Below are 24,225 nucleotides of genomic sequence, written 5' to 3'. Positions count from 1 at the left end.
ATGGCACCTGAAAACCCTGAAACATGTAATAGTCTAACAATTATTTTATTTGGCCCACCAGAACAAGAAATGAAAAACATAGCTTTCACTGATATTCTGTCCTTGTTTTTTAAATAAACACTTATTTTCCTAGAGGAATAAATGTTGGGCACTTGGGGGGCTTTTTTTTGAGGAGTGTTGGGGTGGGTTTTTTCAAAAAGAAACAATAGAGACATTTTGTCACTATCATTGGTTCTATTACATATAATCACTTCTTCTCTAGGAACAGAAAAGCATGTGTCTTTGCAGACATTCAACCATACCAAACTAAATTCAGGTTTCAAAAATTTAAAAAAAGGTATTGTAAAGATAAACTTTCAGTAAAGGCCAAAGTAAAGAATAGAGCTCTCTGATCTAGAACAAAGGTCTTGCCTAGAGACATTATGTATGTATTGCAGGGAATCTCAGAGTATCAGAAAATCTGTACCTACAATATAATCTGTAGTTACATTCCATACTCTAATTTAGGACACCTCTTTTACAGAACATGGAAACAACTTACTTGGGGTTTAACCCATTTTAAAATGGAGAAGCATCAGAACTGACAACATATCAGCCTTTTCCACTATATGGACCTTTGACATTTCCAAGACTACCTTAAATCCTTCTTAATTCATAAAGGCTTTTTTTTTTTTTCCATATGAAGAATGAGTAAGGATAACAATAGCTGCTTCCTATGCTGCATGTACTATTATTTTTGTACTCCCAGTGTTTCTTTCTTCCTCTCTATTTCTCACTTCAAGATTGAAGAAAAGAAAGCTTTTTAATGGCAACAGTGTTGTGCTCTGGGTGACCTCCTATTCTGTTGAAGAGATGGATATCCAGAAATCTGGCACGTCTAAAGTATTCAGCATGAAGACTTTTGATCATCTGTAGTGGTTATAAAGCTGGCTAGGTATAACATCCTTTTGAGCAACTTAACTATCAAAATTCAGACACTCATTTCTGCCTCTATTAGCAAATCTTAGAGAGCAGTAAGGAATCTTTCACTGCTATGGGTTCAGTCCTGTAGGAAGTGATAGCCCAATACAACTGGGTTAAAATTGTCTATTAATTTCTTCCACTGAAAGAACTTTAATGTACAGGCTATATATTGCCTTGTTCAAACTCATGGCAATTAGTACACGAATCTAGCATCAAACTTCAGGAATTTCAATAAAAAATCAATAGCTATCAGCTAATTTTCAGGCAGAATTATTATAGCAGAGAGCATATGGTCTTCAAATGACCACATTTCTCTTCCATACTGGCAGCAGTCAATTCTGTGTCAACTTTTTCTTTCTGACCTTTTTTAAATTTTATGTAAAATGAAGACTGAAATGGAAAACAAAAGAATAAATATATGAACATTTATTTTTATGACTTAATTACTTACAAAAGAGTTGCTACAGTGTGAGCTTTTATATACCAAAATTCAAAGGAAATTACTGGCTACAGCCATTCAACATACATTTACTAAATATTTATTCTGAAGCACACCTTTCCTCTCAGATTTTATTTGGCATATTTACAATGGCTATGTGCAGACCTATGGTGTACCTCTGTACCTGCATGAGTTTGTTATCAGAACAAATTATAACCACATAATTGTAAATTGCCTGTTCCTTTGAAGTTAAAGAAAGAAAGAAAAAACAAACAAAAAACCAACAAAAAATCCAAACCCAGACACATCCATTTGAAAGAACATAAAACCAACTTGCTCTTATGTTCTGTATTTCACAAGAAACTCCCCTTAAAGCCTTCTGTGCCTGAAGTCTTGTAACACCGAGATTATGCATGGGATTCAACTTAATACACCTAAGTTTGAAAAGTGCTTTTGGATGTCACAGTATCTGTACAGCTCCTGCACTGACAGCAAGCCCACAGAAGTAATCAGAGCCCCAGCCAGACATTCCAGGGCATAAGGACGCCATGTCTAGGGAACTGAATTCCACATGCTGTCTTCTGCTGGCAAGAACAGCCTTCTAGGAACTGCCTGAAGGGAAAGGTTGCCTTTTGCTTCAAGGTATGAAAACTCAGAAACACTTGGGTCCTTTTGCTACTGTACGCCTTTGTCCTGACAATTAAGATTAACCTAGTTACTAGATGTATGAATTGAGAATTGTCCAACCAGTTAGCAGGGTACACAGAGAGAAACTTTAACTTTGGCTTGCCTTGCCTCTGTTTGACTCCAGGTGTGGTAGCACTCTAAGACTCATCCAGAAAGGGGTTGTTAGAATTTATACAGAAAATATCAGCTTCCCAATCAAAGCAGCTATCCTTTTTCTAAGAGGAAATCTTCTCCATGTTCATTGCTACACTGAGACAGACTTCCACTACAAGAAAAACAGTGGGGAAGTCTGTAATCTAAGATGAATTTACCAGAATTTTTTTCTTCTAATTCCCCTAATATCCACCGAGCACCTCACTCATTCATACACCCTAGAAGAAGTGACTTGAGAGATGTTTTAATTTTTCCTTCTGTTTAGAAGACATGTGAATTCACTGAAATTTTAGATGGAATTGAGATTAAGGCACCTGAGAATGGCTTGATGATTTTGAAGGCAAGAGTTACAGCAATAAAGTCTTGTAGTGTACAGTGAAAATTCAACACATGAAATGTTCAAACCTGTGAACACTTTCAGTATTTTTAATTGGTTATAATTCATCTGCTTTCTGCAAGACCTACTTTTATCCCAGCTCTGCTGGGAGAAGTATCACCTACTGACTCTTTACAAGAAACAGAGAGTTAAGACAGATATTTTCCAAAGAACTTTCCCCAGTAAAAACAGGTAAAAAAGTGACCTCATGACACAAGAGGAGAACTGCACTTAGCATATGTTCTTGGTAAATGCTAACCTTTGGCAAAAGTGTGAAAGAAACATATTTGAAACAGTCAATAAAGCAGATGCCAAGCTCAGCAAAATGTAAAAAACAGTGTCACAGTAATGACAAAAAAAAAAAATCCAGCAAACCCTTACCATACTGATATTTTCAAGAAAAAGTCACACAAATGTTTAGATGGTTGAACTGCTCTATTTTATGCATCTTACAATACAGGTGAACTAGTGACTCAGGCTGAGGGATTTTCCAAACACACCAGTTTCAACGTGCCAAAACAACTATGAGTTTAAAAAGCCACAAAGCATTAACATATTTCTCTATTTCTTGCTGAAACATAAAAATAAACAACCCCTCCCCCAAAAAACAATCACATGATTCATGACCACACTATGTACTAATAATATAATAGCATAAGAACATTATAAACTACCAACAGAATTTTCCTAAAACTAGCTTAAAAATTAGTACAACCAGATAGATTTCAATAGTATGTTTTTAAGAAAAACACATCTCAAACACAAGAAGATGTATCCAAATAATTTTCATTTCAATTACCTGGCATGAAAAACCAAGTATGTCCTGCACCTACGTAATTTACTAGATCAGAATATTCTTTCACATTGTTCATCTCCAGTTTTAGTTTTATGTTTTATCACATTAGAAAATTAATCACTAATAATTTACTTTGATTTTACTCTTTTTTATTACAAAGACTTTGGGGAACAGTCAGCAGATGCAGAGAATTGAGAACAGTTTAATTTACTGTCCCTTGAAGGAACCTGAAAACAAAGGAGACATCAAAAGATGCATTGGACCAAGTCATCAAAATTTGCTACCATTCCATATACTAAAAGACTGGATATTTTACAAAGCAGCCAGACCTTTCTTTGTTCCATGCAGGGAAATCATATAGTTAGAAGTCTGATAAAATAAATACCACAAAACAGAGGAATATGCAGTAGCTACTGCCCTTTATACAAGTCTCCATTGAAAATACTGGTTTTAGCAAGGGTCAGTGAGAAAGCTCCTATTTTTTTGTCCCATTTTGCCATTTTTTTAACTTAAAAAATGCATTTCCTATTAAATTCCAGAAAAACAAGTAGCCTTCAAAATGGACTTCATAAATTCTCTTCAAGAACTACAGAGGTGTACAATAATACTTCTTTGGACATTACAACAAGATGTTTGGCCCCTCTACAGAGTTCAGGTACACCATATAAAGGTGGAATTGTCAAAGATACTCCACTTTAACATAAAAGTTCCTGCTAAAAAAGATCTCTAGTGTTTTTCCATCCTCAAATGCTGTTAAGACATTTAAGCAAGACTCAAGAGAAAATGATACTAAGAAATAAAAACAGCCATTCACTTACACCACCCTTCCAAGGCACTATGAAGAAGGAACATGTTTTCAACTGTCATTGCTCAGCCTTGGAAGTTCAGGCCACAAGTTTCATCTGAAACTAAAACTTCAGAAAAACCACTACTGATCATGAAACCTGAGACCAAAAAAATGGCAACTCTTTCCATGTTTGCAACAGCACCGACAGCAGATCAGCACTATGCTCTGCTGTAAGTTCCATCAGAAATTTAGTATTTCAAATATCACAAGAAGTACCCAAACTCAGAAGCTCCTCAGCTATATTAAATTATACCTCAGAATCCCTCAAAAAGACAAAAAAATCGCCCCATAACAAAAACAAACCAAACAAACAAAAAAATCCCATAAAAACCTTTTTCATTATTAAGCTTTAATCTGTGCCTAAAGAACAGTTTTGTACAAGTACAGAAAAGCTTGTCCCCATATATACCCAAGAGTAGGGTTTACTACTTGCAGTGATGATGCCTGATACTTTAATCAGAGCCAGCTTACTGCTATAGGCAAAATTTAATTTTTCAAGATCGTGGATTAAGGGACAGGATGCTGTGCAGCTTGTACCATGGGGAATGGTAAATGAGGAACAAGAGAAATATTCAGATCTAAAGTAAAGTAAAAGGCTCAGAGCTAGGATGCACACAGAGTGGGGGGGATCCCTGTAGAGCTGGGTTTGATGTTTCTCTACAGCAGAAACATAAAACTTGAACATAGCAGCAGCATTGCTAGGAACAGCCAGCTGTGTCACTGTGCATCAAGAACTGTTTTCTGACCATTGAACCCTTCTCCCTCAATGGCAGCAGCAAGCTTTTCTCTCCAGGGCTCTGCCTCATGCAAAATAGGAAAGGGCTAACAGCTATTTCGCTCTCCAGAGCAACCCACTGCCGCAAGCGACTGCTTGCTGTGCCTGTGGCAAAAGACAATCCTGATTTCAACAAAAACATTGTAGAGTTGGGGATGAGAACAAACCTGAAACACCAGCAAGTTCAAATTACTAAGCTTCTTTTTATTTAACAGTAATATTAGAATGTGCTTTTTCAAAAAATTATTTATCATCTATAGATGCTGAATTTCTGTACTTTTTCAGAGGTAACCAGACTAATTCTCAGATACATTGTAGTTTAATGTGGGGTAAAACCACCATTTCAATCAGTTCTCTCTCCAATATTTACTAATTATACGTATTTACCTTTTGATTAAGTTTCTGGTTTGTTTTCATTAAAGTCAGACTCTTCTACATGATCAAAACCAAGAAACATTATATTGAACAGAAATCCTGTAATTGATCACCTGGTAGGGTGACCACGACTATTTCCAGACACTTCCTCAGCCTCTGTTAAACCAGTGACAGATTGCAGTTATTAACAGGTCAGTGAATAAATTAATTCCAGGGCACTGAAAATGATGCTCATGAAATGAAAAGTGGCCTTGCTGACATTGCATCACTATTTCTAGACAGTGTGCTTGAACACCAAATAAATCTCACAACTTGGATGAGTGCCAAAAACTAGTGACCTAGTTTCATTAGTGTGGGAAAAGGCTAGCAATTGGTCCTAAGAGAGCAGATTATCAAAATAACTTCACACAAAAACATTCCATAAAGAATTTTCTTTAAATCAGACATTTTCCAATCTAACAAGTCACTGAAAATACTCTCTTCCTTGAAATCAGTCTGAGATCCATTAAATTCTAAAGTTAAAATGCACTTATATTACTCATGTTAACATCCCTATACATTTCAGTTAAGTAGAATAAATATTATCTTCTTTCCATCTCATTATCTCTTTCCATCTCATTCGTAATAATTTAATACTGTTTTAAATCAAAACAGCTTTTGCATTTTCAGTGAAAAATGTAACACTTCAGGCTTAAACAAAAAGTTTTACTAATAAAAGTAAGTCTATTTTTAAGCACACAGTAATCTGCTCAGTAATCTTCCTTGATTAAAAATTCCTTGGCTTCTCTTCAAAAAACACACTGAGTATAGATGAGCTCAACAGCTGTCAACATAATTTTTAGGAACTTACCAAGTATTGTTGCGTCTATACTAGCCCCCATTTATACACTCCAGCTGGTCCACCAGAGCCCCACTCCCAATCCTTCGCCTCCAGTAACATCTATATTGAGATGAAGACATTTTGAAGAGGGAATCTTAATAACAACACAAAGACACTTCATCTTCTTTTCAACTTTCCAAAGCCTGTTGCTTTCTGTAAATTGCTTTCCATTCACTAATCCAGCAAAGTGCAGAAGGTAAACTGAAATACTGTAAGAAAACTATTATAGCATTGTTAAAAATCCCAGAACATTCTTTCATAAGTCAGACTTGAACATGACATAACTAATGCAATTCAATTAATTTCACCCAGCAATCCTGGTTACTGCTTACAAGTCCTTACTAACACGTGCCAATGACAAAACTGCAACTGTTCTCTGTGTGCTATGCGCAGTGACGATCACTTGTGCAATGACTTACACAAAAGGTCTAGAATTTAAAAGGATGAAAAATCCCTGATCGTTTAATCTCCTCAAAATGTTGGGTTTTCTTTTATCCTCTGAATTCCCTCTGGATTCATGGCTACCAAAAAAATTCTAAAGGATGATCATAGCTTTTGCAGGCTTTACGGTGGCAAACACTCGTGTCAATGGAAATTTTAAGCAAATAATGTCATAAAGACTGGTGACTAAGTTTGGAAGGACATACCCATCATTTAAATTTCAAAAGTGCTGTGGAAGTATATGGGAAAAAATAAACAGAAAAGAAACTCCATACTAATTACTTTCTCCCTAATAAACCATTTAAGAGAATCAATAGAAAGTTTTAGCATCTTATTTCTTTCTCCTGAGTTATTAAAAACTTTTAGAAGTCCTTATGTTTGTATCTCCAACCCGTCTTGTTTATCTATCAGTAATCTCCTGATCAGAGTGCATATTTTTGCACTCCTTTTTGTCTCCTACACCTTCTGTCTCTGTGTTCATGCACAATCTCTTTGTAGACTACCATCCCAACTACATGTACAGGCTGCGGCAGTATCATAACCAGGTGCTGTCAACTGTAGACTTAACAAAGGGCAGGCATGGGCATAGGGGGATGCAACACAGAAGCTGAGCCACTTTAAACCACTTAAAAGTGGCTTATGAGCTGTTTGATTCCAATTTATGAAGGTTGCTAATCTCACCCATGAAAATCATGCAAGTCTACTACACATACTTTTATCTCACAACTAAAATGCACATTTGGTCACCACTTTTACATGACTGCTGAAAACTCCCAAGTGATATGTAACATGATCAGCTACATGGGTTTGCATCCAATGTCTCATCTTCACCATCTTGTACTAAATGGTGTCTATCACTGTGCAGATTAACAAGCTTCTTAACACTACAAGGAGTATTTTCATCACCCTTCTTACACATCTCATTTAGTGACAAACCAAGAACTAAAATAAGGAGTCTATGTTTCTTGGGCTGTCAATGCAGAGAGAGAGGATAGGAACTAAGTCTTTCAAAATTGCTTAGATGGTATGAATAATCTTCTTTATTCCTTTTATTTTGTTGTGTTCCACTGCCCTGCTATGTTTTTCGTGCATATAGACTGGTAGTTTGGTAATAATATACTTCTGCTTGATTATATACTAAAAGGTAAAATTAGATTTTTTTCCCCACCACCTCAAGGTATTAGAAAATAAATTCCCAGCCCAGACTGAGTTGCTTATGCATTTTCATCTTCGTTCTTCATTGATTTTTTAAGGTTAATAATTTTCTGTATTTCACCTGCCTATTTTCTCTGCCTCTCCTAAAACTCCTAAAGAGTTCCTTCTCCTTACCCCTTCTGCTACCGTAGAGATAGGAAGAAGAGAGAAAAAGCTGCATTAGTTTGTCAAATAAAGTAAGTGAAGCTGCAGGAAGAAAGGACACTACTGAGACAATATTTAATCTCTGACAATGAGCTGAAGTAGAAATGAGGCTCTTTAATAGAGGAGCTTGGAAAGTTAGACAGAAAAGGTAGAGAACCTTAAAATTCAGAAATGCTGACTATGGAAGAAGCTGAGCCTCCTCATTAGAAATGTAAGCTCAGGATTTTTGTTTCAGCCCCTAGGCCAACAGAAGGAGTTAAGTCCTTAATTTGTCCAATATTTATTTCCAAAATGCAAATTTTTTTTAATTTAAAAAAAGACCAAAACAACCAAACCGCCAATTTTTAACAGAAAATTTCATGGAATTCTGTTTTCCATATCCAGAAAATTTTTATTTTTCTCAGGCCCTATTTTTCCCCAGAAACACCAGCTATTATTACTTGGTTTTGCATAAGCTTAGAAATAAGATATTGAAAGAATAAAAAAACTTCACATGAAAGTGTGCCATTGGAAGTTTCTATTATGATTTTCAGTGGACAAGAGCGCTTGAGATAGACACTAGGTTTTGGTTTCAGGACATGTTTGAAAAACAAAAGGGTCATCTTTTACAAAGTAAAAAAGGGTGGTCTTGTACAAATGCTTTGTACAACTTTTTAAAGTAAGTCCAAACTTTGTGCAAGGGGAAAATCATTTCATCAAAGGCATTCATGAACTCTGATAGATCCATATGAGTGAATAGAAAACTCGTTTAACTGATTAGGTGCAAGTCTGTACGCTGATAACTTTTTTATTTTAACTGGCTTTGAAGAAATATGAAGTTCCTTACCTAGAAGCATCTTAGATCATTCTTTTCTCTACTTATTTTATTCTTTTCACGTCCTCTTCCCTTGAGCACCCCAAGTGCTCAATAACCTACTTTGCATCTATGTTATGAAACCTAATGGGAATTCTATTCATATTGTTACAGTTGGCCTAGACCATAATTTCTATTCAGGTTCATAATATTCTAAATATGTGGTGAGAAAAACCAAGCTGCAAAAACAAAGTTTGGGTTTGCTTTCTTTTCAAAGCTTCACTCCACAGTTCCCCACAGTACCGAGATGGTCTGGAAAAGATACAAATGTGACAGTACAACCCATGCTCACTGAAATGGTACCTGAATGGGGCTTAAGTCTACATTATTTAAGGAGGATGGAAGACCAAACAACTTGTTGCATTTTTTTCATTTTTTCTGGCTGTCATTCAAAAATGAGCAATCCATCAATCTCACAAAACGATTTTCCAACTCACAAAAGCTTTCTTATATACCCATGATAATTAGAAAAGCAATTCATAACATTGTTCAATTCATTGTAACAATGACTTTTAATAAAAACAGTATTCCAAAATTCAATCTTGATATAAAGAACAATGGTTTTATTCTCCCAAGACATGACAAAAATCTAAGGAACATTCAATCATTGGTAAGGTAAGATTTGATTTCTCCATTGGAATATCATACTGATCTCAGAACTTCTATACCTTGCATTCCAAGATCAAGAAAATTTCCCGTCTCTGCTCTTGCACTTCCTCTAATGCTCACCTTGGCTTCTGGGGCTTTCTTTTGTCCTTGTTTTACTTCCTTCTTCCTCTGCAGCATCAGGGGACAAACCTTAACTAAACACAGTATATTGCACATGCAGTGCTGCTACTTAAGATACTGAAATTTCTCAAATGCCTGACTGTTAATTCTGCTTTGTAAACAGGACATCTCCAAATTTAGGTCAGGAAGAAATGTCCTGCAATCTCTGCTAGCAGAATAAACCAGAATGTCAGAAGTGGTCCATTTCTTACACTGAATTTGACATTTCAAATACTATTCTAAACAACTCCAGTCATCTAGGACACACATGATAGCCTTGGATACCTCCTTTTTCTGTAGGAAGTACTAGTTGAGTTTTTAATATGGATTTGGAAATGGCTGAGTTCTTAATATGGATTTGTTCTATGGCTAGCAAGCAAGGGGAAAAGGTTGCTCTGAGGATCCCTCTGCAAAGTTAAGTATTGGAGACACCTGTATCATGAAGATACAGGGGATAGTTCGGATGACATGGAGCTCTATTATCTCTTTTGTTGGATGCTGCTACTACTTGGGAAGTATTCTATTTATAAAAATGAAATAATTTTGTATATAAAATTTGCAAGACATCAGTTTTATGTATGGAGCTTTTGCAGTGTTACTATTGCAAGAAATTTTGCAGTTTTACCTCAACATCACCATTACAACTGATCCCAAAGCCAGGGACAAAATGAGTCACTTGATGAATATCAGCTTGTTTTTATTTGAGAAAAGGAAACTCTAAGAACCACAATTCTCTTTAGCTTACAGAAGCAGAACAAATTTACTGCCCCTCTAGAAATATTCTATATATTGTGTTTAATTACTTTGAAGAAAACATGGATGTTAAGACATCTGTTTTCAATGCTATTACCAATTTCGTATTTCAGGCCATTTATTAAATACAACACACAAAACAAACATTAAAAAAATTAATTGCAACTAGAGGTATTGAGACTTCAGATGAGTGAAGAAAAATAGATAAATATTGTTAGAGTAACTAATTTAGGGTAACTAATTTATCAGATCATAATAGAATTGTTAAATGCTCAATAGTCACTATTGGACCACAGTGAAAAAAAATTAAAAGCTTCTCTTAATTGTAAGTCAAGAAGAAGAAAATGCATCTTCTTGGTTGTTCCACGGTAAAAAAATTTAAGGCACAGTATTGATGAAATGCTGAAGATGCTGATTCAGGAGATTATTTAAAACTGTCTTCTACTAGTATTTAATTTGTGCACTTTACAGTATTAAAACTCTGACACAGGATGGAGATAAAGAAATAGGAAAAGTAATAGAAGTCACAAGAGACATTACAGGCTAACTGAAAAAAATCCCCAGACTCAGACCTAACTCTTCACTTCACGTTTTTTTCCCAATCAGTCAGTCAATTGTCACAGGACTAAGAGCCGAACTTTAAAAATTTAAGAAGACTCCTATATAGGTTTCCTTACGTAATTTAAAAAAAAAAAGAGTGTATGTAAAACCTCGGGATACTATATGAAAAAATTAAAGACGGAGAAAAGAATAGGCTAGTGAAGGTAGGAATAAAGATGGGCAAAAGAAAGGTACAGTATTACCCAGGTAGGATATATAAAGTCATAGAAAATAAGCAGATTTTTCATTCCAAGTATGTCTGTGATGATGTACTGTCAAGAAGCACCTATATGCAGGAAAACCACACTAAATGTGGAGAAGCTTTCAAGTTCTACTTCAGACACTACCACAAACAGTAACACTCTTAACTTTTTCAGCATTTGTCAAATGCTATTCCTATTACCGGTGAAACTGAAATATAGAATTCTAAAGAATATCCTAGCAGTCCATTGTAATGTGCATTGGATTTCAACTTGAAATGTCTGATGTTCAATTTAACCTTTACACTTGGCTGAATTGGACAACTACTGCTGCTAACAAGAACACATTCTGTGTGAGTTTTTCACATTTGGAAATTCCCTTGACATCTTTCTCATCCAAAATAGAAATTTTTTTTCAGTTTTAAAACAAATACTGCAACAGAGACCATGACGATGTTTTTAAAAGCAGAGAATTAATACTTTCATAGATAAGGAAAATACACTATGATTACCTAAATCCACTTTTCATTCTTACACTGGTTTTCTTCCTATGCAAAAAAAACCTAATATTTCAGCGTTCCTATCTCTTATTTTATAGTCTTGTTATCTCCAAGCACTATAATTTCTTCAAATACAATTTAAGTCTAGAAAAACCATCAAAACAATACTGTTACCAAAGTAAGGGGAGAACACAGAAATGCTGTAATTTAATCTCTCCATTTTTTTCTATATTTTAAAGACAAAACCAGTCCAGTCTCATACATCTTGAAGCTTCAGCTTCACCTTTGGAAAAACAGCTCAAAGCAACTTTTAGATGTAGAAAGAATATACAGCTTATATACAAAGACTTTCTTAGAGACTTAACAGTTTCTTTTTGTTTCCTTTCTTTTTTTTAGAAGTCTTCTTCATAAAATATACTTTTCAACTGAATGCTCTCAAGGAAAGCATGATCCCAGGATTTATGCGCTTGCTTTTTATTTTAATATTAAACAGTGGAAAACAGTTTGGTAATGAAGTAGTGGGATTTCTGGGAGGAGCATGGAAGAATAAAGGGAAAATGATGATGAAATTAACAAAGCCTTGCTAATTAAAATGCCTTTATAAACAAAACAAACCAAAAAAAGAGTGGCAGCCTGCACGTATTGGCCTATATGCAGGCCAATAGACACAGTTTTTATCTAGCAAAATTAAATTACCTGCTTACACAAGCATATTAATTTCAATGGAGTTCTATTTTTTTTTTTTGGTGGAAGCGTAATTGTTTATGTATACCAATACCTCTACCTTACACCTAAATCTTTTGTGGAAATAAATTGCATAAAGAAAATGCAAATTATCTTTTATATTTATCCCTGTCTTTTCCACTTCTTGCTATCACAGAATACTCACCCGTGTGCAACTAATATATCTCATTCTGTTAACAGAGTAGAAAGTTTATGTAGATTGTTTACAAGCATTTTATGTTCTCACAACAGATCTAATACTGAGTGGTATATATATATATGATACTAACAAATAAAAGCAGATCTGCCAGCAACGTATCATCTATCAATTCCAGGCTTAATATGACATCCATTGTGAGAATCTAGAGATAAACAACCAAATTACACCATGAAGTGAGAGAGTTTTAAAAAGTTACAAACCAGAAAAACAAACTACTTCAACAAACAAATGCTCCAAAAAAATTTTTGGCTAAGGAGAAAGTTGTCACTGAAAAACACTTCCTTTGCAAGTTGAGAGACATCAAGAACTACATTTAATTAGTGACAGATATTTGCACTTTTTTTAATGTCAGCTTGGGAAACAAAACAAAGAGAACAAACACAATTTTCTTGTGTAAAAAGACTCTTCCCACATTATTTTGAGTTCCTTACAGACACAGGATTACACAGAAAATAAGTTGTTTAAACAGCTTTTTAACTAAGAGATCAAAAAGTAGTAACTCCTTTTAGCAATGAATAGCTTTGAGAAAAGTCATTCTGACTGGTAACAAGCATCTCCTTAAACTGCAAAGCTAATGAAGTCTAGTTTCTCATGAAATCCTGTCTCATACAAACTCATTGCTGTCCACTGAGATGAGTATTCTGACTGAAACATTATCCACAGCTAAGGCATACACAACAACTCCCTCCTGTGCGCTTTCTTTCATGCCCAAGAATAGGTTAGTTCATGCTGAAACCTTTTCATCTGAGGCCAATAAAATTTTCCCTTCATCTGGCCACCTACTTTTAATAAAATTCTAGGGACTGTTTGTTTTTGCAACCTCTACCCTGTAAACCACAAATTATACCACAACAGGCTAACAGACACCAAGTTCACAGTGAAGAAACATGAAGAAGAGAGGGGATGAACATACCCATACACACTCTGAAATACAACACAGCAAAAAGAAACAGTCTAAGAGATTCCTGGACTATGTGGAAGATAATTTCCTGACAGAGCTGGTGAGTGAGCCAAGAGGCCAGGTGCCCTACTGCTATTTGTGAACAGAAGGATGATGTGATGCTCAGAAGCCATCTAGGGTACAGGCAACCATGAAATGATAGTTTTCGGTTCTCAGAGCAGTAAGGAAGGGGGTCAGCAGAACTGCCACCTCAGACTTCCAGAAGACAGACTTCTGTTTGTTTAGGAGACTAGTTGATACAATCCTTTAGGAGGCAGTCCAGAAGGGCCAAGGCTCTCAGGAAGGCTGGACATTCTTCAAGAAGAAAATCCTAAAGGCAGAGGAGCAGACCATCCCTCGGTGGCAAAAGAAGAGTCAGTGGGAAAGACGACCAGCCTGACTGAGCAGAGTGTTTTGCTGGAACTCCATAAAAAACGCAGAAATACTTAGGAGACAACCCCATGCAATGCTTCAGGCTTAAGGCAGAGTGGCTGGAAAGATGCCTAGCAGAAAAGGACCTGGGGGTGCTGGCTGACAACAGCTGAACATGCTGTGCCCAGGTGGCTAAGGAGGCCAATGGCATCTTGGCCTGTATCAGCAATAGTCTGACCAGCAGGACCAGGGCAGTGATTGTTCCTCTGTACTCAGCACTGGTGAGGCCACACCTCGAATCCTGTGTCCAGTTCTGGATCCCTACAAAAAGACATTAAAGTGCTGGAGCATGTCCAGAGAAGGGCAATAGAGCCAGTAAAGGGAGCACAAGTCCTGTGAGGAACTGCTGAAGGAGCTGGGATTGTTAAGCCTGGAGAAAATGAGGCTCAAGGGAGATGTTATTGCTCCTTACAACCACCTGAAAGGAGGTTGGGGTCAATCTCTTTTACCAAGTAACAAATACTTCAAGTTGTGCCAAGGTAGGTTTACACTGGATATCAGGAAAAATTTCTTCATGGAAGGGTTGTCAAGCACTGGAACAGGCTGTCCAGGGAAGTGGTTGAGTTACATGTAGATGTGGCACTTAGCGACATGGTTTAGTGATGAACTTGGCAGTCCTTACTTGACTGTTGGACTTTATGAGCTGAAAGGTCTTTTCCATCCTAAATGATTTTATGACACGTTTTCCGTGTTGGCATAGGACCACTTGTGCAATGATGACTGGCAGACTCACCTTATAAAACAAAAATCATCAGTAATATTTCTACTCAAGTGACTTTCCCATCACTAAGTTACCACGCTTTCCTCTCTGTTGCACATTTACACTAGTTCTCTTAATCTTGACTTCCTTACTAGAAAGTGGGATGTACTTAAGAGGAAAACCAGAAAGATTTTCTACTTTTCCTAGTTCACATTCTAGCAGTTAAGCTTCTTCCACAATGCAGAAAACTGGGTTTAGATTCCCAAATGCAGAAGAATAATCCTGCTCCCTCACAACGCGAACAGCAGGTCTGTGAACACAGCTATTGTATAAAAGGAGGCACTGCTGTCACCCCGCTTGGTCTTGATATGCTGTCTGCCATGGATGAATTTTCTGAGGAGATTCAACTTGCTACAATACAGCATACTCTATAAATGCCTACTTGGTCAAGACCCTCAGCAGACTTAGAAGGAACAATTCATTTTGGTTAGCTCAACTAACTGCTGCTCAAACTTAGCCTTTAGACAGTTGCCGTACATCTGTGCATATTCAAAAGCAAAATTTCTTGCACCTGGGGAATCTGTGTTAATACTGTTTGGTCAATAGACAGCATCTCACTGGGTCTTTTGACAACCACATTTCATTAAGAATGGAATAAACCATAACATACAACAAGGTCCAAAACCTAACAGTTGATATACCCTGGATCTATATTTTAATACTATTAAATTCTAACATTCTTCTAACACAGCTCTTTGATTATAACTTTCTGGGGTTTTAAAAAAGCAAACCCTCACAGTACAAATATGTTTTTCATAAAGCCTCAAACACCCACATTAATTATCACCCAAGTTACAATTTTACATTTATCACATACTCCTGGCAGCTGACAGAGCAGAATAAAAACAGTGGTTTGCCATGTTATAGTTCAAAGAAGCAACTCAGTTTGTCAGCAGATTTCAGGTGTACTAGATGGCATGAGAAATCTTTGTAGGCCTCTTAAGAGCTACAGCTCACTCACTTCAGCTCCACTCCCCAGTTCTGTTTTGGCTCAGAGTGGCTTCAAAAAAACTCAGAAAATACTCCATTAACCCATGAAGCTATGGTTCAAGTGCGTACATCTGTCTTCCCTACTTAAATGATGTATGCAAAATTCCTTCACTCATTCTTCACTTTCTGATGACAAAAAACATCATCAGTTACTATTTGGATGACAAGAAGCAAAAAGGGCTGAAACATTGTCACTGCTCAACAGGACTGGTCCAAGTACAGGCTGATCAGGAAAAAGTTGTGATTAGCTCAAATACATTCAACAAAAATAGTTGTCAGAAAGGCTGATAGGAATAGGGGAAAAAAATCATCACTGAACGTACCCCAAACTGTTGTAAATTGAAAAGTCAGTGTAACAAGATTAAATCTGTCATATTTTCAAGGAGCTGAAGACATGCACCCGAACAATTATTTTAAGAGGAGACGAAAAAAAAAGGATTTTTCAAACCTCAGTCTTTGAATAGCAGTAAAATATTCTGAAAGAAACTTATAATGAGCCACTTAACTAGCATTTTAATGTAAGAGCACACAAGTTTGAAATATCTATAATTAACTGAAGACAAGGAAATGAGACAAAAGATTGAATACTGAGAATATACGGAGAACTTGACCTGAATTTCTTGAACTGCAGAGTATGTTTCCAATACTGTCCTACAGAATTTCTTAGGAAAGGAGGGGATGGGAGAACAAAGAGTTAAAACTGACAAAGGTAAACAACACCAATTTCTGCCTTTTTCTTCACTAGGACTTATTGCCAAGGCACATGATTTCATGACAACACCAGTACAAGTAAATACATCTTTAAAATCATCTGCATTATTATCTTTATCTGCCACTAAAAAGAAACCAGGCATCAATCATAACTGTTTTCCTCATGTAAAATGTAGCTCTGACCACAGAAAGCACTGACTGAAATTACATCTCAACAATAACCATAATAATACAGCAGTTGAAATTGTACAATAATTGTCCAGATTGGTCACAGGATGGGACAGTTTTATACACAAAGTTCACCACTACTCCCATTATGATTGTTTTTACTGTTTTTTCTATGTGACCTGCAGTGGTATCCATTAGAATTGGATATAGTGCTTTCAAAACAGGTTCCACCCATTAGAAAGAAAACAGGAGAAAAGAAACAGTATGAAGTTCCCTAGAACTTTCAGAAATTAAAGCAAAAAATCACAAGGATGCACTTTTTTCCAAGTTATTGCCCTTCTCCCAGAGCAGCAAACTTACCTAAGGTAGCAATGATTTATACATAAAATAAAAACAAAAGGTTTTGCAACATCTCCTTGAACATTATTTATTACATAACTTTCATTTACCTTGAGTCTAGGAAAAGCAGGTCAACTGACCTTTCAAACATAAAAGAAGTTTTTGACTCAAAAAATCTTGGCAAGAGAATACATTTTTTCACAGCTACACTTTCAGTTCTTAAACTCTTTACAACCAATAAACAAGCAGCTTGAAAGCAGAATTTGAATCCTAAAGTACCAAATGTCATATAAAAGTGGATCTTAATTCAAATAACTGGTTTTGTACACTGACAGTTAATCCTTTATCCTTGCCTGACCCTTAGCAAAATTATATTTACACCTTCAGATCAAGGCATAAAATGCCATTTACAGAATCCCTCAATGTTGACTTAGTTAATGAAAACTTTTTTAAAAATATAATATACAGGTGACCCTCCCTGAAAATAAGAAAAACACTTTTAAATTAATTTTGGTAAATAATACAAGCAATAAGCCATAAAACATGCTATAATTCTTAATAGAAATATAAAAATAGGCAGAAATCCATAAAAAATTCAAAATTTAATACTAAGTATATATGTTACTTAGTTATCTGTTGTAGCAAAAGCAAAACATTCATACCTGCACCTGGAATGATTGCCAACTTTGTTTCAACTAGGCCCATTTTAGCAGAAGAGGCTAAAAAACAGAATGCAAAGGAGTTCTTACTCTAATGTAGAGGGAAAAAAAACCAATGAAAAATACGTAATGATGACCTTGAAGTTTACTAATTAAATTTTCTTCACAAAACTACATAAATCACTTTTTAAAGCATTTGTTTATTTAAAAAACTTCAAATAGATTCTGATCTGCTTTTAGTAAAAGATCCAACTACTTCCATCAAGGTAAATTCAGTACCTTATTAATTTTCACGTAGGAAGTAAGCAAATCTGTGAGTAACAGAGACTTGCTTCCAAATGGAAAGTACTAAAACAGAATGGCTGTTATTGCTTAACATCTTAGAATGGGGTAGAATTCTGTATCTGATTATTTGAATTCTTTAGGTGACAGCATATTCTCTAAGGTCAAATAATTTTATAAATCCTAAGTTACTGGCAATTGCTCAGGACCAAGTTTCCATTTACTTTCCATCAACTTCTTTTACAGTTCTAACAGTTTATTAGCTCAAGGTTCCTCTTTTCAAGAGTTGTTGTCACTTTTATAATTTAATTTCTTGCGTAATAATACATTCACTAGAAACTTTTGTTCTTTCCCTGCACCCTGTTTACATAAAATCATATCTCCATCTAGAGTACTTCAAATGCACAAGAATCAAAAAAAAAATGAAAATAATTACATAACCCTTCAGGCAATACTAATAAAATTAGGGTCAGAAGAATCAAATAAACATTTAACAAAACCAGTCCAGCTAACTGGGTTAAGTTGCTTTAAATGAAACATTAGCAAGTACTTAGACAGGTTTCCACTAAAGTCCTTTAAAATAATGGGTTATAAACAATATCAAGTAAAATGTAAGTTTTATAAGACTGTTGCCAACAGATGGATTACTCAAACCAGGTACAACACTAATAATTCTATATTCCACAGCAGGATTCAGACCTACCTGCCACCCGTATATCACAGGCTAACGCAAGTTCTAGGCCACCACCTAAGGCAGTTCCATCTATTGCAGCAATAGTAGGTACAGGCAGATTAGCTGAAAAAGAAAGTACCAATTAACACCAACCTCATAAAGAACATCTCCGGAATGTGATTTCATTACATTTTGCTCATTGCACAGTCATACTATGGGAATAAAGTTTCATAAAATAAACTGTGACTAAAAACTGATTGATTGATCAGCAACACTTCGGCAAAAAAAATGACTCTCCCTATCCCTCTGCGGCTGAATAGGTTTGCGTGTCTTTCTCTGGCTTCTGCTAACTTTCGACATAAATCTGAAAAGTGAACTTCAAGAACACAGAGAATCAGAGCTAGACAAAGCCTTATACGAACAGTCCCAGATGAAATAGAGGTGTATGTATGTATGATGTGCCTGTGATGCATTCACAACTAGAAGCTCTCTGTGTCTTGACATTTCTAGACCACCACTGGCAATAGTGGCCACCACTATTGCCCCTTTTCTCCTGCAAAGCAGCAGTTAACAGCTTAATAGAAGTGGGAAAGTGTTGCTGCCTGTTCTGAGCTTCCCCTCCCCCTCCCCAAGCTGAACCCCTTTGTTCCAAAGCGCAGGCAAAACCAAATGTAACTCAAACTCTTTAGCAGTGTCTGATTGGCCGGTCACCCCGGGTCACCCCCAGTCCTCCCCTTTCCCCTTCTCCAAGTAAAAGAGAGGACCAAGGGGGGGTCTGCCCTCTTTGGCTTTGCACCCTTTCTGCAAACATCTGTGTGCTTCTGTTTCTTTGAAAGCTTCTAATTGCGGGAATTAGGCAAGCTAAGAGCTGTATTTCTCCCTCTTTGCTTCTGCTGGTGGTATTAGATTTGCAGCTACCATTTTGCTGCTTTTAGAGCTACTGAAATGCTGGATTGCCCGTGCTACCTCTCTAGGTTGCCCGAGGCTTTCTAAGGCATTGAACTACAAGCCTAGCCGGTAAAAGCTGTAAGTATACTTCCTCAGAAAAGTCTTCAGTTTGACAAATAGATGCACATGCTGCCAACACACATGACAGGTAGCACGGCTCCAGAGGCCTGTGCAACCATGGCATGGTTTGTATGTAATTTATCATCAGTGTTCTGACACAGGAAAGTCATTTAAAAAATCAGCCTAAAGCACTGCTTTTCAGCTTCTGCAAATTCAAGTTCTCTTCATCCCTCTTCACCACAAAGTTTGATAGAAAAATGCATTTTCATTTTAGAAATAAACTTGTATATTATGGAGTTAATTGTATTTAATGTAAGAGTTACCACAAGCTTTCCATTTTAAAATATACTTAAACAGTATTCCAGTAGTACATTGTTGCTACTGAAGTTTCAAAAACAGTCAAAAGCAATTCATCAGCTGGACACTTGGACGTACAGCTTGTTGAAATGTTAAAACAGCTCTTGACAGTAACAGCTTTTTCTCCAGATGTTAAAAAAATTTTCATTGTTTTAATGTTTCAACTAACTGAATTCATTGACCAGTTCATTCAGTCTTAGCCAGAAATAGAAAAGAAAAAACTCTTCTCTCAACATATAAATGCAAGTGAGAGACTTACTTCCTTTTAAAATCTAGATGGGTAATATGACAAAAAATTATTAATTTCATGTATTAATTACAACTTTTCCTAGTGAACTAGCTAGTTCTAAATTTAGAAACTGTGCTACCTAGCTTACCTTTTTCCTGACAGATACAGTTCAGATAACTTCATTTAACAAAAGAATCAATTAAATATTGGTGCACATCAGTATGACAATTATTATACAAGCCTGAAGTCTCTCACTGGGTAACAAAATACATAATTAAACAAAGGTTATTTTATCTGCAAATTGACCTGCTTTTATGACTAACAACTAATGAAAATCCAATTGTCTTTAAAAAAAGAACAAAAACTTAGCAATGCTTTTCAAGATTCTAACAGATGCTTTAAAACAAAGCCCCTAGGTTGCTGTTTTAGGTCATGATTAAAAGTGATTATCTGAATCAATTTCAGTTTCAAAAGAGGCTACTGATTACTGTTTGCAAGAGCTCTTTCAGTGACTTAAAAGAGCTCAAGGTATCCATTTTACCTGCCATCTGCCACAGAAGGCATAGGAGACTGAGGAATAGTAGAAAAATCAGCTCTTTCTCTATTTACTTCTTCATTATATGGAAAGGCAACTCTCATTTCCAGCAGGGCCAGGTTGCTGACAGAAACTTATAACCCTGTCAACACAACCAATTTGCCAAACAGTCTTGCAATTTTGCTAGCTGACACAGCTAGCCTTTCTCTTAAAGAAATGTGCCTTTGCCATTGGTAAATAAAAAACAGTTTGCCTGAACACGAAGGCAAGGTCATTGTTAACTGCAGTTTCCAGCAGTTACTGCCTGTATGAATGTTCCATTTATCAGAGACTAACAAACAGTATCTTGAGCACTATTTGCATGGCTTTTGCAGTAGTCCTAGGCAGAATACTTTCCTAAGATAAGCAACTTCCAGAATTAGCTATGGTGCAATTCAAGTAGACTATTACACACGGAAATGAAAGTTACAGAATGAGTATTACAAAACAGCTTGGTTTCAAGAATTACAGGCAGCATTCCTATCATGAAATAATAAAAATTCATAATTCAAGGAGAGAAAAAGCAGTTTCATAATGTATGTTAGAATCATCACTTCCCAAGGATATTAATGTGAAAGGATCACCTGGCATAAGAGTTGACAATGAATGAAAGGCAAAATACTAATTCCTTGTAATGGCCTTGTGTGTATCTATTAAATGAATTTAAGAAATTAATCATTTTAATATGTTAGTGTGAAGCATCAGAAAAACTAGCAAAGCAAAAAGTTAGTAATCACTTGCGATTGTTAACTGAGTTTCTAGGCTACTAAAACTTGTTAACAAGGGTAAAGCTTCTTGGAGTATAAGTATTTTGTAGCATAAGAGGCACCTGATCACATTTATCTGCATGACTTTAATATACAAATGCCAAAACCGTTGAGCCCATAACAAAAACAGAGATGATGTTTGACAAATAATGCCCTGTAGACTTAATTGAGTTGTATGCACTCAAATTTTAGGAACCATAAATTACACATAGAGACAGGTCAATCTCCACAATGATTCTACATGACAAGGCTCGTTTGGTATGAGTGACAAAAAAATATTTAAAGCTTTGCCAAGAAGCCTAGTGGCTCTATACTTTGACATTCCATATTTTAGCCACAGTTCAAATAACAAGATATAAATTTCAGGTAATTGTTGTACTACGACTCATTAGTACATGCTAAATTCTAGATGTGATACTGGTTTATCAGGGTGCAATCATGAGCTGCATAGTGAAATCAAAAAGGAATTTAATATACGTAAAAGAAACAGAGTAACTAAATTAAATGAGCGAGTACAACACAGAGACAAGAGTTGACCACATACATAGAGAGATTAATGTTGTTAGAAGTAGTTAAAAAGGCTAAGTAATGACCAGCATTAAACCTTAGTTAGAGAATTTCACTGAGTTACCCTAGTACATCACAGTGTGGAATATGAAGGACACAAAATAGTAAGGTAGTTCACACAATGAATTCAGAAAGTATTACTTCACACATCTAATGTGAAACATGCTGCTTATTCTGTAAATGCACTCCTATTCTGCATATATAAGACATCCTAAGCAAACGCCAATAGTCACTTCCTAATGTAACATCAGTGCTTAATTATATTACAGAAAAGTAAGGTTCTAAGTACAGTAAAGAAATAGAAGGGTCCAATTCAGTTTATGTTATGTCAGCAACAGAGCCACATATAAGACAAAAACACATCCCTACATTTGAGATCCCAGGAGTAGAGACTTCTAACTGAAGAGAAGACAAATGTGAACAAGCAGAACAAAATACATTTTATGTATTAGGTTGTTTGAGGAATGATCTGTTAGCACAGAAGCTGACAAAACCTGTAAAAAAGGATGTTTACAGGCCATTCAAGACATGATACAGGTAGAGTGACCAACAGGTAAACTGAAGAACTTCAATAAGAGAAAATAAACTTAGTAACATTAGAAAGCTAAACTAAACCCATAAACAGCTCAGAGAAAATAGAAATATACAGCAGTATAAAGAAATGGACCTGCTTCCTACTCTGCAGTAACTGGGAACCTTCAGCTCAACTTCAGGAATACATCCCGGGTAAACAGACATGTCACATGTAGTTTTAGATTAGGCTGACCAGCAGCATCTTGTAGTCTTGGGATACCTCCTGCTCTCCTGTGAATCTTCATTACTGAAAGATGTAGAATGGAGTAAGCTAAACTCTGCCACAATTCTGCCATGAGTACACAATGTCACAGGAGGAGTACTTTGCAATTAAGCATACAAAAACACATGTAATGTGTTGGAAGCAATTTCAAAGAATCACAGTTGTTCTGAAGCAGGTAATTGTTATTTCATCCTCAAGTGACTTTCCACATGATGTCTACTGCTGGTGACTAACAAGGGATTTCCTTTCTGCTTAGAGACCATGATACGACAAACAACAGGCCAGCATATGAATACAGGCACCTGGTCTGAAGGACTTGACCACTAAATAGTTTCTCAGATGTGTGCCTTAACACCCACACAAGCTGATTCATATTATTGCGGACACCGACATTCCCCAAATAGAAAGCAGAAATTGCCTGGAGTCTAGTGACCTGAATCATAAATGACTATTTAGTCTTCTGACTACTTTATTAAAAAAGTTCTTATAACATTACAGATATGTTACATAATTGCTGGGTGGAAACTGGATTGCATATGACACATTCTTCATAACCCTCAAGCAGCCTTTTTCTATTCCTGCACAACCTCAGTTTCTCATTATTGACAAAAAATAAGTGGCCTGATCAACTAGGAAAAATCTACTTTCCACAGTTAGCGAGGAAGAAGGAAGTATGAAGAATGAACACATGTAGTAAAACCATAATGGCAACAATTTGAAAGTACATATGAAAGTAGCCTTGTTTTTATGAAATATTACATACAGTAGATTTTACATAACAGGCAAAAAACCACTTTCTTTAGATGGTGTCCAATTACTCAAAGGAAGGCCTATCACAAATGCTGATCCCTTACTGTGAGTTCCTGAAACAGGCAGAGGAAGAATAATACGGTTATCCAGAATTCCAGACTTTGTGATTTGTGTTCCTGTCAACTTGCATGGACTTGCCCAAACTGGTTAACTTTAAATATTTAACATCCAGGAAAAAAAATTACTAATTCAGAATATATCAAATTCAAAAAGACCAACCTCCTACGAGTGTCCTCCTTGCTTGCTCAATAAATGTATACCTGTAATATTTTCTGTAAGCAACTGTACCACATACTCATATAAAAGGAAAAAAAAAAAACTATTCCTGAGCTAGACAAAAGATTTTGAGATTTAGACTATTCAAGTGACAATGAAGTGTATGAGAATCACCTATTTGTAGATTGCCAGCTGTTACAATCAATCTGAAGAATACCTGCAGTATTCTCTTTCTTTCC

General features: G+C 36.0%; 1 protein-coding gene across 1 annotated transcript in view; it reads right to left on the bottom strand.

The window, feature by feature from the left end:
* Positions 1-24,225, bottom strand: part of AUH (AU RNA binding methylglutaconyl-CoA hydratase) — a 103,857-nt gene that overhangs the window by 36,074 nt on the left and 43,558 nt on the right. The window contains exons 5-6 of the mRNA XM_017742729.1: positions 18,693-18,785; positions 17,711-17,767 (exon numbers count right to left, since the gene is read on the bottom strand). Coding sequence (XP_017598218.1) covers positions 17,711-17,767; positions 18,693-18,785 — 150 coding nt within the window. The remainder of the gene's footprint in view (positions 1-17,710; positions 17,768-18,692; positions 18,786-24,225) is intronic.

Source organism: Corvus brachyrhynchos, unplaced genomic scaffold (genome assembly GCF_000691975.1).
Source record: "Corvus brachyrhynchos isolate BGI_N302 unplaced genomic scaffold, ASM69197v1 scaffold408, whole genome shotgun sequence".
Classification (NCBI taxonomy): domain Eukaryota; kingdom Metazoa; phylum Chordata; class Aves; order Passeriformes; family Corvidae; genus Corvus; species Corvus brachyrhynchos.
This window is presented reverse-complemented; position numbering and strand designations above follow the sequence as displayed.